Source organism: Leptosomus discolor, chromosome 4 (genome assembly GCF_034619465.1).
Source record: "Leptosomus discolor isolate bLepDis1 chromosome 4, bLepDis1.hap2, whole genome shotgun sequence".
Lineage (NCBI taxonomy): Eukaryota > Metazoa > Chordata > Aves > Leptosomiformes > Leptosomidae > Leptosomus > Leptosomus discolor.
In genome coordinates, this window is record NC_141394.1 from 37,037,116 (window position 1) to 37,051,303 (window position 14,188).

The following is a 14,188-nucleotide window of genomic DNA, read 5'->3' on the forward strand; positions in this document are numbered from 1 at the left end:
ATTCTCTGGTTCTGCTTTGTTTCTGCTGGTAACTAGATACTTTCCACGGTAGTCTTTCTTCCTTTTTTCCATGCCAAGAAGAAAGAATGATGCAGTAGCTCCAATAAAGAGACAGTCAGTTTATTTGGAACTGTACCAAATAATGGAATATTTTCAGTTGGGAAATCAAGAATACCTGTCCTTGTTAACACTGCTCACTAAAGAAAATTCAGAAACAATTTTGTGTTATGAAATAGTTCAATACACTTAAATGATTTATGTTTTCCCACTTCTCAAATTACAGGACTATTGCAAGATTTTAGACTTCCCTAATTCAACAGGCACATTTGATTCGGCCATGTATTTCGCATTTAATAAAGGGACATAAATTTAATAAAGATTTAATTAAAGTTGATTTAAATTAACATACCTAGTGGAAATATGATATACTTTATACCATTTTAAATTTTTTTGGTATAACATAAACTCATATCTCCATTAAGCTCCTTTACATTTTAAGACACATTTACTTCATAACTATGAACTTGACTTAGAAAACTGAAGTTACAGTATTGAATGTTAAAGCTATATTTGGGTATTTAAAATGTAAAGGATAAAAATGAACTAACATCATCTTACTACAGCAGCATTTGCATACACCACTATTATTGTTATAGATTATAGAATAATTAGTGGGCAGGGTAGATAATCAAAATTAAAAGCATGTATTAGAGATGAATGAATCTGATTTAGTGAAATACATCTTGACACAGCAGTTGTTTCTTGTCAGTTCAATGAGTTTTACTGAGGGGATATCACTTCTGGCCATAATCTACGTGCTTCAGATGATAATCTGCTTTACATACAACTATTTTTTGTCTGAATTCACGCAATGTTTGATAAGAGCTGTACTTCTCATTTTTCATAGTTTATGGCATTTAATAGTGAATTTTAAGACTGTGTTTATGGAATGTTGAATAATGCAGAAAAATAAGTGTTTCCTTGCACAGTTAATATATGCTTGTAATGGCTTGAGTAACATCTGATCTTAATTAAATACTTATTTTAAAGTATATGGTCTCACTTTTAGAATATTCATCCAACCCCCACAAAATATCAAAATAAATCAAGAGTCAGCCTGAGTGCCTGTGAATACCTTGTATAAAGATACTCCCCAAAAAAACACATCAAGAATCTAGAAGCAAGGAGAAGTATTGAAAACAGTTTTAGGTTTACAAACACCAATTTTTCGCCTATAGGTGTACTCAACGTATACAAACCAGAAAGGATGAAGTGTGCTTCAGACTCAAGGTCAGCATATCAGGGCATTATGACTGAATAACGTTTATAGATGTATGCAAGGAGTAATGAAGCCACTGAGTATAACAGGGGAAAGATCTATGCCCACACACCAAAGAGGTTATTTCCTTCACCGGAAGTCAAATTTTCAGTATTTGCTGGCCGACAGTTACTCTTAGAAAGTTCTGAGTAACATACTTAGAACAGTAATTTGTAACTGAAAGGTTAAAAGATATTTTCATTTATCAATACGTTATCCTCAACAGCTCATTAGCACTTTGGACTAAAGCAAAAAGGAAATATTGTAGAGAAGCAAAATGGATGAATGAAAGCTATATAATTTAGATGTAAAAACTAATCCCTTTTCCTTCTGGTTCAGGCTATTACATATGACCCGAGTGTAGCCTTGTCATTCAAACTGTTACAGCAATAGAAACGATCTAGTTTTAGATTTCAATCTTAAAATCTCACTTTTTCCAAATCTATTAGATTCTGAGAAAGCCTTAATGAAACCTGAATGAGAACAAGTACCCTTTTTTTTTTTTCAGTTGTCATAACCAGATAAAATTTACTCAGAAAAAATGTAGAATAAAATGCCAGGGATGTACTGGAGTGCAGTAATATATGACATATTCAGAGAAAGTAGAGCTATTTTCCCCAATGATGTCCAATGAAAATATTCAGCTGAGAGAGGGAAATAGAAATAAAACGTACTCGCCCTTTACTAAGTCTGGACCTTGATTAGTACTTTTATTATGGCTTTTTCTGTTTTATTTAATTTCATACACACATGCATGAGGTACAGATAAACGCAGGAATCTGAATATTAAAATTGAATGCCTTTTAATTTCATGATAAGTCACAGTCAGCTAATACGAGATTACAATCAACTGCTTTCCCTTGTTTTGTACCAGTTTCAGAGAAAAGTATTTTTTCAACTCAACTAACACCTCACTCCTGCAGAAATTTTCATTCATTGCTCTCTTTGAAGAATTTGCACTGAACAATTCAAATTTACACAAATCGACAAACATAGCTTTGACAATCCACAATTTCAGCTCAAAAGGAGAAAGAGATCTGAGTGTGGCCTATTTTATCCTTCATGGGCTGGGGAGGGTAAGATTTTCCCAAGCATCGAAGATGTTTAGCTCATTTTTATACTTTTGTTAACTCCACTAATAGACTACCTGACTATTAAGATTTTACAAAGGATGCATAAGACTGGCTTTTTTTTCTGCTTCAGTATGGTATAGAACAGCAGATATAGCACTTTGTGAGTAACAGGTATAAGCAGGCTCCCTGTATTATCTCCTTTTTATGACATTGACTTAAGCCATCACTCTTTGGCATGTCCTTTTGAAAAAAAGTTTGCAGCTGCCTTAGAGTTTATGTGCATTTTTGGTTTGTTTTTTTTTTTTTTTAGTTGGATACACAATGAATGATCTCATTTTTGAATGGCAAGAAAAGGGAGCAGTTCAAGTAGCAGAAGGTCTCACTCTGCCACAGTTTCTGTTGAAAGAAGAAAAGGATTTATGTTACTGCACCAAGCATTACAATACAGGTAGGAAAGCATATTAGTGATTAAAACTGGAAAGATATTTAACATTTATTATTATTTTGGAGAGTTGTTTTATTTTTTAAAATATTCTCATTGAACTCACAAGACAATTGAAACATGCAGATGCATTGTGCAGGATAATGCAGTCTTAAATAACTGACACAACGAAACACACCTACCTGAAGGCTGATCAAACTTGTATTTCAGTAAAGATAAGCAAGGACATAGTAATTCAGAAGTAATTCAGTCAGGAGTTTTATTTTTACAGTGGGTACCATGACCACATCTACACTGTGGGATCTGAACCACTGCTAAAATCCAAAGGTCCATATGCTCTGCACTATGGACGGCCTGGCTCAGTCTGGAAAAAGGGACACAGGGTTGCCAAGCCAGCCATTACAGCAAGAGGGCAATGCAAACAAGCTGAAAGCATTCTTAATGTACAATGGACAGGTGTCCAAACTAGACGTGGCCTTTCTGAGTTGAAGCTTTTGTAGAACTGCAAAGTTCAGCTCATCATCTCTGGGATTATTTGAAAAACAGAGGGTTGACATTACTAAAACAGTTACTTTATTTTTAATTGTAAAAAAACTATATCAATAACTGGACAATCACAAGCATCATAATCCTCAAAAAAACATGTAGCAAAGGCTAAGAACACATAGCTTCTATTTTCTCATGGGGGGAAAAACCAGAACTATCACTCTAATCCATATCTCCCTTAATTTCTGCTCTCCAATATGATTCTTAGTAGATTAAACATATCTTGAAATTTAAGTTTAGAACGGATTTGGATTCTGCTGAAATGGCAGAAGGGATAAAACTCAATAGGTGACATTCATAAGGAATTCTCTTGCAATCAAAATCAAGGAAGAATGCTTTTCAACACTGAGTTTTATCACAGTTGCCATGGTGCCCTAAGGGAGGGAAAGGCTCTCTAATAATTCCCGTTTAGAGTGGGGAGATACTGATAGAGACATTTTGAAGTGTTCCCTAAAATAGTTTGGAAATACATAACATACACTTTTACTGTACAAATACTAATATCTGGCTAATCCTTAAAAATCCTCCATAAACAGAGATACATATCCTATAGCAGGGTAAGTTTTTTCATTTAAATATCCCTTTGTTAATTATAATAATTAAATTAATATTTTTTTTCTTTTTAATTATATTAACATTATTTCTTTTTTCTTTTTACCATAATCCCCATGACAAACAATAAAATTTTGTTTTCATTAGTTTTCTCTATCTCCCTTGACATACATGGCCAACCTCTTCTTCCTTTTTAGGACTCTCCTGCTTTTGTGCCATTTTAATATGTGCCTGTGCCTGTACCTGTATTTTATAATCTGTACAGCGATATTAACAAATGAAGATTTGTGGTACAAAGTATTCACCTAATTTTTCCAAAGTTCATTTGGACTATATGATGCATCGAAAATCTCTAACTGAGGAATTAAAATATTACCATGGTACTTAATCTGATATTGAACGGAAATCTGTTTTAAAATGTCAGAATTTCTGGTGATTTCCAAATATCTCTCCAAACATCTCATCCAAAGCTGAATTGTACTCTTACTCGTTTGTCTGAGTCTGCAACTTTCATTGCAATCGCCATAGCTTAAAATTTTCGGTTTTAACTGAAGCTTCATTTTTTCAATACTTTTGAGCAGCTACCTTTTCCTTCATAACCTATATTTCAAGGGTATTTGAGCTGGTATTAATTTTCTTTTAAACAGAAATAGGAAAACATGCTAGGCCTAGGCATAACGCACTAGGTTGCATGGGATCGCTTACGTCTACTGTCTTTTTCACTGTGGCCCTAAACTGAGCTGAGAATCAGGAGGAACAGATGTTATTAACTGCGTGTGAGGTCTCATGACTCTCAAAATGTGCCTGCAAGACAAGTGCACTTATCCTTGTGAACTGCTGTCACATTTAGGTGGGAGAAGGTTTTTACTGAGGTAACTCTAGAGGCCAGCATGGCCAGTCATCAGTCTGTTATACTTCTGTATTTTTTTGCCAAACTTAATTTCTGTGGCCAGACAGGTGCTCTAGAATCTAAGTGCAGCCCACAGCTCTGAAAAGATCACTGAAGTTCACGCCTTTAATTAAAAAGAGAATTGGGTCATTTAATTTGTCCACAAAAAGTCAAGCTGTTTACTAATACGGAAAACATGGAAGCCTGGATGCAGGCACCCGTCATACACTTCAAGAGCAAGACGCTGAAAGACCTCAGCCAATGAGAAGACAATTGCACAGCTGCAGGACCTGCCTGTGATGGGCGGTGGGGGGGAAATGAAGTGCTGAGTGGCATCGACTGCAGGCGGAAGCATGTATCCTCACCCCAGGAAGCAGCAGAGGGGCCTGCTCTGAGTTACAGCACCAAAATTGCAGGTACGAATCTGGAAGAACTTTGGCAGGGCCAAAAATCATAACCATTATCATAAAATCACCATTCTATTCAAAGTTCTTCCAGATCTGTACTTTGGCAAAAAACAGAAAGGAAAGATAGTCTTACTCATGCAGGAGTACATTAACATTGGCATTCTCCTCTTCAAGGTAACAGGATTTTCTCCAGAGTATTTATTTTTTTATATGTCTTCAGTATGCATTTCATTTAACCAAATTAGACAGGTTTGATTTCTAGGAGTGTGGGAGTGCCTTTCATTTCTTTGCTACAACCGGTATTATTAACTATCATGTGTAGGCTAAAAACCGCTAAGCATTATATTAAAAAACAACAACAACTAAGAGTTTCTTTTCCCCCATTATGTCACTCAGAATGTGACCAGTAAAGTGCTTTCTTAAGGCTCCTGCACCCTTTAGGATACTCCATAAGAAAGAAAAAAAAAAAACAACAAACTTTTTTTGAAACTAGAAATAAAGCCTATTTCTCTGGCCTATGACAGATTAGAATAAAAGGATTCTTAAAAGCATACTAATCAGCCGCAGCTGATATGCAATAAGTGCCCAAAGAAGAATTTTCAATTTAAATTTAATTACAACACAGGATGGAAACTTTTTCTCAGACATCCTATAAACAGAAAAGAACCTCAAAAAGTCTCCCCGTGAAAAAAAAAATAATGTGAAGCTTCAAGAGAGTATGTGGAAAAACTCATCAGTGCATGTCTCATCAGTGTTTCATGCCCAATTGAAAATGTATTACTGCAACCACAGCTTGAAAAACAAACTGCTTCTAAATATAGGGACACAACAGTTTCAGCAAGTGCAGCATAATAGCTCATAAAGTTTGTGTTCCAACTTGACACAAAAACATTTCTGATAATTTTCATGGTTTTGTGTCCACTGCCAACCTGCAGTGACAAATTTGTGAAGCAGAATCATAACAACCAGAAAAATCACACGTGAACCATTCACACTACAAAGATGGTCTTGCTTTACCACATCCTTATTCACTTCCTATGTCATGTGCATTGCTCCCCTGGGCTTTTATACAACACTCAGCTTTGGTTTCAATCACAGGTAATTTCAATCACGGCTGCAAAAGTCCAATATATGATAGCATGAATTGATATATGGCAAGCATAGCAGACATACTCTGAACCTTGGCTTTACTCCTGCCCCATGGATTATGCACTACACCTGCACTTGAATGATGCTACTCAGAACTGTCTTATGTCTATTGATCAGGTTTGGCTCAAAGTTTTGGATATAGTGGTCGTGGAAACAGTGGAGCTATGCTTGCCACAACCCACTAGAACTGATAGATTCTGTATGTGACTGTTTCTGATAAGTCTGTATCCATAACACAGTAAATCTGCGATCTCAATGAATGGCCCACTTCCTTAACTCCACATTCCCCGTTCAACCTCCTAACATATACACTCAATACACAATCTTTTCTCACCAGCCTTTTTGTTCCCCCTTAAGGTCAAACAAGTTGCTTAATGGCCTGTAGATTGTTTGCCTTCTAGGTTCTACCTTCAACAGACTTAATGCCTTATATTGGGCTGTTTTGATGCCAACATGATAGTGGTTAAAGGAAACGTAACTTTGATGTCTTACTCTGCCAAGAGCTCAAACTGCTCCTTGTTTTGACAAACAACTAAACCACTCTTTTTGAGACTACAGCATTTTTTAAGCCATGGCTTTTCAACACCTCAGGGTATTTTCATAGACCACTTATCAGAAAAGGAAGTCTGTACTTTCTGTCCAGTAGGTATTCTATGGGTGTGACATCTCTGAAGCCGCTCTATGCGTGAAATCTCTGAAGCTGCTCATTCCTTCACTGAAAAAGGAGAAATTATAAACACTGTGATAAACAGAGGCTATGATGGGCTGAGGATCCCTAGACACAGAAAACAGCACTGCCTGACTGCAACAGGGCATTTTTCTCTGCAGGAGAAGAGACCTCAGATGTCACCCCTGCACATACCAAAATTTAAACATTCTACCTTAAAGATTCATTGAATAAAAATTCATCAGTTTTACTGGAAGTAAAGACACTACATCTAGATGCCCTTGCTATTTATGTGTTGTTTTGGATTCTCCTTAGTTTATACTTCACCCCTCCCCGACCTTGCTAACGCAGTGCAACACGTGACTGGGTTTTCACATGACAAGAGTGCACTGATGACTTTTATTCAACTGGATATCTGCCAGGCTCCCAGGCCTTTCCTGCAGAACTGCTACCTACCTAGTCCCTTCCCAGCCTGTACTAGTGCACAGGGTTGCCCCATCTTCATTGCAGAACTGTATATTTGTCTTTGCTGACTGTCATGATGTTGTGGTGGGTCTGTTCCTCCAGCCTATGAAGGTCCCTCAGAATGGCAGCTTGGTCCTCCATTCTGAGAGAGATGGGAATTGCATGTGCAAATTCATCAAGCTGAAAAAAATTAGTTGCTCTTTTCCACATCTATTTTCAGCTTTCTTTTACTGCAGTCATTATCATTCTTACATCAACGTTAAGTTTACCACCTGTACCAGTATTTGTTTCCAAACAAGCTATGTAAAGACACTTCCTTCCTGAGGACGAACTTATGTAGTCAATGGCAGGGGACAGCACCAGCACTGATAACCCCCAGTACGTCACTGATATCTGCAGACTGTGACTTGAAAGAAAAACTGAATAGTAGCACACTCCTACCGTCATTTTGTGAATCTTGGCTTTAGATACAGAGACACCAGCTATATATTTTAAAACTTGTCTAGTTCTACATGCCAGGCACTTGAAAATCTTCATTTCTGGTCAGGCTGCATGATCTAGATACACCTGAATGTTTTATGACGAGGAAAAGACAAATACTTTTAAAATCAGTTTCTATCAACAAAATATACTCAAATTGCAATTTCTATTTCAGTGCAAATTGTAATTTCTGTTTCAGTGCAAATTGCAAAAAGTGTCTGGAAACTGCACTTACTAAGTGCTTTTTTATTACCCTGTCTCCTTCTTAGAGAGGTATGAAAATAATTTCAGCTAACTTTACTTATACGTAATCAATTTTATAGACAGTCTCTTGAAATAACCAGCTTTGCACATGCACATAATTTATGGAGTGTCTCGTTTAAGAAATTTTATAACAGGAAGGCAAATGGACAGAAACTATTTAACCATATTTCAGTGATAAGTAAAGCACAATGCCTCTCAAATGACTGTGTAACGTTCTTGGAGGAATAAAAAGGGAGTCTTTCTACTGAAAAACGTAAACTGAGCTAGACTGCTTGCCTAGTGGTGATTCTGATAATGACTCGAACAGGAAGGAAAACAAAAGGAGCAGTACTGCCTCATGGAAAAGTCAGTTTATATATTCCATTCTCCTTCTTCATGCTTTCTGTGAAAATCATCTGCCATTACGATTACACTGTGATACATAACACACTGTACTTTGTTGCCAGGAGAGGTTAATTGTGGTTTTATTTTAGCGGACGCAGAGCAAAAAGGAAGCACATAACAAAAGGCAGAAGGGAAGTGCTGGTGGTCTATGTCTATTGCTTCTTATGGCAACACGGTTCTGTTTCATTTTGAGATTGTCTGTTTTGAGCCAAACAGTTGTTTCAGTTAGAACATAAAATTGTCCTCAGAAAATTTCTTTCACCATTAATAATTTTTAAAACAAAAAGCTTTCTGTTTGGTGTTCTGGAGCTTTTTTTCGTTAATCCAGTTTGTCTGAAGAAACTTGGAGCCAATACCCTCACTCTCCCTAAAGACAGTAACAACCTTTGCCAGGGTGGTTCCACTCAATATACTAAAGAATCTAAATTAAGACTCACATATAGTGCTGGTTTTGCTAGGATAGAGTTAATTTTCTTTGTAGTAGCTAATATGGGGCTATGGTTTGGATTTGTGCTGAAAACAGCATTGATAATACAGGATGGAGCCCTGCTTTCCTGGAGGTGGCTAAACACCTGCCTGCTGATGGGAAGTGGTAAATGAATTCCTTGCTTTGCTTTGCTTGAGCAAGGAGCTTTTGCTTTACCTACTAACTGTCTTTATTTCAACCCATGATTTTTCTTCCTTTTACCCTTCTGATTCTGGGGGAGTAAGCAAGCAGCTTTGTGGTGCTTAGTTGCCAGATAAAGGTAACATATGCAGGGCACTTAACAAAAGACTTGATTAATTATGTGATGAGTGATTTGGTTTCAGGACAATACTGATCAAAGCTTCATCTGTCTGGGGCTCTAACACACACATACATGAAGGACTGGCTTTCTACTGTAAGAATATTCAAAGCATTGCAATGGCAACTATTTAGTGAGAACCTGGGAGTCTAAGGCATTAATCATTAGAAAACAGTGAAAGTCATAAAGTGCAGTGGCCATATTGCATCAATCCATACAACATCCGTTTCTTGAGTCCATCTATTTTTTTGTCTTAGAAGAGTCTTGAACTTTTGCTTTTAGAAGTCTTTACTTTTCTCGCTGTAGAGAAAAGTGTCAGCTAGCTTTTGCAATATGTTACCCTTTCCACAACACATGAGGAACTGTGATTGTTACAAGTATAAAAATGGTAAACACTGCAGAGTTTCAGAATAGCACCTAGAAATAAATACTCTATCTAACACAGTTTTGAAGCTCAGGTTGAGCTTTTATGAGAGAAGAGCTGAGATTCAGCTGCTTAAGAAAGGGATTTCCAGAAGACAGACAAATGGGAGAAGCACTGTATTGTATTAAGGGATGTAAACCTAAGTCAGCCATTTAGGCTGAGCATATCCTAGCCACTGAAGAAGTCTCACTCTTCCTTTCTTCCATTCTGCTGTCTCTCAGTGCTTAATCTCATGTTAAACCTATGGCTCTAGCAGTTTTTCACAAGGGAAAAGCCAGTGCTAGAAGAGAGGACCACCATCACAGTTCAATTGCCCCAGGACTCTGTTAGCAAATCTCCACAGCTAGCAATATTCTGGTCCTTGGGCTGCCTGTTTCTTGATTGTGAGTCACCGGTAATAGCAGAATTGTGTAGTGTGCACCCATATTGACAGCTGTGTTGGAATCAGAATATAAAATATCTAGTTCCCAGATCTAAGATTCATACTCTTCAAGGCTCCATATTTATTCAGATTTGCTTAATTTAGTCAATTTTGCTAAGCTTTGAACCATTCTCTCTATTCAGCAAGTATAAACATTTTATTTTAAGTAAATAGTTTAATGTCATTTCATTAAGCTATGTAGTCTTTGGGCTACTCTAAATCCAGGCAGGGGTCAGTCTGTTCTCCCCAGTAACAAGTGATAGAACGAGGGGAAACGGCCTTAAGCTGCACCAGGGGAAGTTCAGGCTGGATATTAGAAAGAATTTCTTTACTGAAAGGCTTGTCAGGCACTGGAACAGCGTGCCCAGGGAGGTGATGGAGTCACCATCCCTGGAGGTGTTTAAGAGACGGGTAGATGTTGTACTTAGGGACACGGTTTAGTGGTGTTGACAGAGCTAGGACAAAGGTTGCACTCGATGATCTTGAAGGTCTCTTCAAGCCAAAACTGTTCTATGATTCTATGATTCTATGAGCCATAAAATATTTCAGAGTAGATCAGATATTAGCATTAACAATGGCTTTTCTTCTAAGAAAATCTGGACTATGACTTACTGCTATCTAAAGCAGTATCAAGAACCAGCACCTTCAGCAGCTACCTCTCCATTCTGCATGGATTAACAGTTGAACGTCTGCACACTTAGTTCCTTTTTTTTTTGTTTGTACTTATTCATTTTATATTATGCTATTAATTTTTAATTTTCTAGTGCTTTAATAATTATTATATTCTTATCTTTATTAATTATTTCTCAGGCACCCTTTTTCCTTGGTTCAGTTTCCTAAGGTGATTTTCCATTACGAAAACTTTCTGTATAGCTTCAGAAACAGCTACTCAGCCTCCCTGGGAATTACAAACATGACCATGACATTGTAAATGTACAGTAAGAAAAGCTTCCGCCAAGGGCTATCTTAAGGGTTGCATTTCAGTTCTACCAACTACTGCCTCTGGAGCAGTTTGAGGCAGATGCAGCTGAAAAGAAGGACCCTTTATGGCCTGAAAGCTACTACTTATACTTGATTTCCCTTACACACATCCCACAGTGCTAGCAGTGCCTTTTGATCACATAGGCATACTGCTGCCTGCATAACCCACTGCTTAAACAGCACCTACCATGGTCCGAGACGGCTGCGCAGTGTGAAGGTGCGCTAAGGTAGAATATTGCTCTTGAATTACTCACAGTTGGCCACAGCAGCAACAACGCGACCTAGATACTGACTCCCAAGAAAAGCCACTTACACTTTCTTGGGGAAAAAAAAATCCTGTACACTGACTGGAATATACATTTTTCCACTATAATATTGGTTTCAGTGTGGACATTGCATGGAAATCATGCCAACCCAGCAACTCTGACATTGTCACCAAAGAGCAGGTGTAAGAGAGAGAAGTGCACCATCACGTGCATATATACCAGTACTTTCACTTCATATGCATGGGTACAGTATTCAGCAAGGCAGCACTTTTGGTGCCTTTATCACACATGAATCCCTGGTTAGGCTAGACTTATAAACAAAAAGAACATCACCTCTGTTTCCGGAAAAAATGCATATCCTTTAGGAAGCCCTCAATAGCTTTCTTTTGCATTACAAAAACCTGTCCATTGTATGGATTGCATGCACGACTGTATTTACCTCTCTTCTGAAGCTAGCACCATGCCTTAATTTGTTACTCAGCCTCAGCAAAACCACTATACCACAAAGGTTTCATATACTCCTCCTGGTCACTCTCTGTGACATTTACAGTGCATATTGGAATGAACGAGAGCTTACATTTTATACATGTACTGGGAATGATTTGTTAGAGCAATGCTCTTAGCTGCTTGTCTATCTCCTTCCCTAGCTGAGAGGACTTCATGGGTATGTCTCTTCTGATCCATTTAAGCATCCAGTCAAACAGATTAACAAACAGCTAACCTGGCTTTGAATTCGAAATGGAATACAGGAAGAGAAAGGGGGCCAACAGATGGATGGTGGCTTCAGCTGGGAAACAACAGCACAACCTCTGCTGACTGCCTCCTAGCTGAAGCTCACATCTGGTAGGGCAAATGGTTTGTTTCCACCCTGCTTCATTAGCCCAGTTTATGTAGGTGGTTCTGATCTCAGCTTGGAAGGGCAAAAACTAACATGAACCCTTCCACACTTAGAGCAGCAAATGCTGCAACTGCAGTGCCAAGACTGACTTCCAGTTGCTGTCTTCCAGTGGTGAGAAAGCCCACAGCCAGCAGTGGAGTTACAGAGGGAAGTGTCTACCTGGATAGCCACCAATCTCCCTGGGGAGTTACCACATATTGACTTAATTTTTCAATGCTACACTGGAACAGAGCAGATGAGTAACACAGTGGTCTTGACTGGGAAGCAGTGGATACGACTGGCATGTCCATAAACTCGCTAGGCCTACGACAAAGGCAGGACTCTAAGGCACTCATTATGTGGAGTTAAACAAAGATATTTCTCCACTTTGAGACACATTTCATTTTCTTTTTTTTTTTTTTTTGTTTTGTTTACCTTGGCCAATTATGTTTACAAAAATATAAAATCAAGCAAGAAAAATCATCCAGTATAACTCCTCTGACACATCATCCAGTACTAGGTCTGGCCTCTTCATAATCCCATCTCTTTTCTCTCCATTTCTGTGGATATAATATATTCCATTTGCACTCATTTCATTCAGAATCTCCTTCAATTTGTTAGGGTTCTGTTGTCCTCTTTCTCCTTAGTTCAGACAAACCTGGCAAACTTACAACAACATAAAAATAATCCATATCAAAGCTAATATGTTATTTGTTGCTCCTTGTTTAGGACCACAGTATTTTTGTGCTGAAATATCTGCAATAATTCAAGCCCACTTGAGTACTCAGGAAAGAGAGTCAGAGCTCTTATCTCACATTTCTCTGGAGAAAAAAAAAAAAACAATGTACAAGCAACAGCAAATATTTATTGACACTCCAGTTATGCATATATTACCCGCTCTAATGCTCCTTGGTTTTACTTCCTAATTTGTTTTCAAAGAAGAATATAGGGCCCTGTAAGAAGAAACTGTTTCATGCTGACACGTAATTCTTGCTGATATAACGCCAAATAAAACGGCTTTGCAAGAGACCTAGATTTGGTTGATGCATTTCTGTCACTCCTTACCACCATGATTTACTGTGATATATGAAAGCAAGACTGCTGCTGTCCAAGGCTGCTGAATTAACAGAACAAACATCACAAAAAAGAAACTTTCAGTGTAAGGACCAGTTTGAAATAAGAATATGATTCTGATAAAGGCAAGTCAGTGCAGAACTTTCAGTTACGAGGGGTGTCCTGAACTGCTAAGTAAAAGAATATATTGTGTAGGTAACCTTTTGAAGATCCTGGAAGAGAAATATAGGTGGAAATCCTGTCCTTTTCTGAAGCAAACACCAAAATTCCCATTCACTTTGTTAAACCAGGACTTCATCCCTTGATTGAAGCAGAAATCAGTTTTGAAGCTGGGGCAGCAGATGGTTGAGCTGGGATTTGGGACACAGATTTCAGGAGTATAGATAGGATTCAGAAAACACCGGCAATTAGGAATGGGACTAATAATTGAAACGGCAGATAGAAAACTCCTGAGTTACATCATTTTAAAATTGAACATCATAACTAGCGTCTTTCTAAATATGTTTTTAGTGCCTCAGCAAAATAAAAATTTCATACAGTCACATTTAGTATGGCACCATAGAAAGAACTAATGGCCTGTTAAGAGAACTATTATGAAAATTATGAAGTTCAGAAGGTATTTCCAAGTACTTAATATGCCTGGTATAAAAACATTTTAGTTTGAATTTGTCTGAAACTCATTTCTGTATGCCTAACACTATTGTCACAGCATAATACACAATAT

The 14,188-nt window shown here is 37.7% G+C and overlaps 1 protein-coding gene across 1 annotated transcript in view; it reads left to right on the forward strand.

Moving 5' to 3' along the window:
• GLRA3 (glycine receptor alpha 3) overlaps window positions 1-14,188 on the forward strand; it is an 88,877-nt gene that overhangs the window by 62,180 nt on the left and 12,509 nt on the right. The window contains exon 6 of the mRNA XM_086463998.1: window positions 2,702-2,839. Coding sequence (XP_086320124.1) covers window positions 2,702-2,839 — 138 coding nt within the window. The remainder of the gene's footprint in view (window positions 1-2,701; window positions 2,840-14,188) is intronic.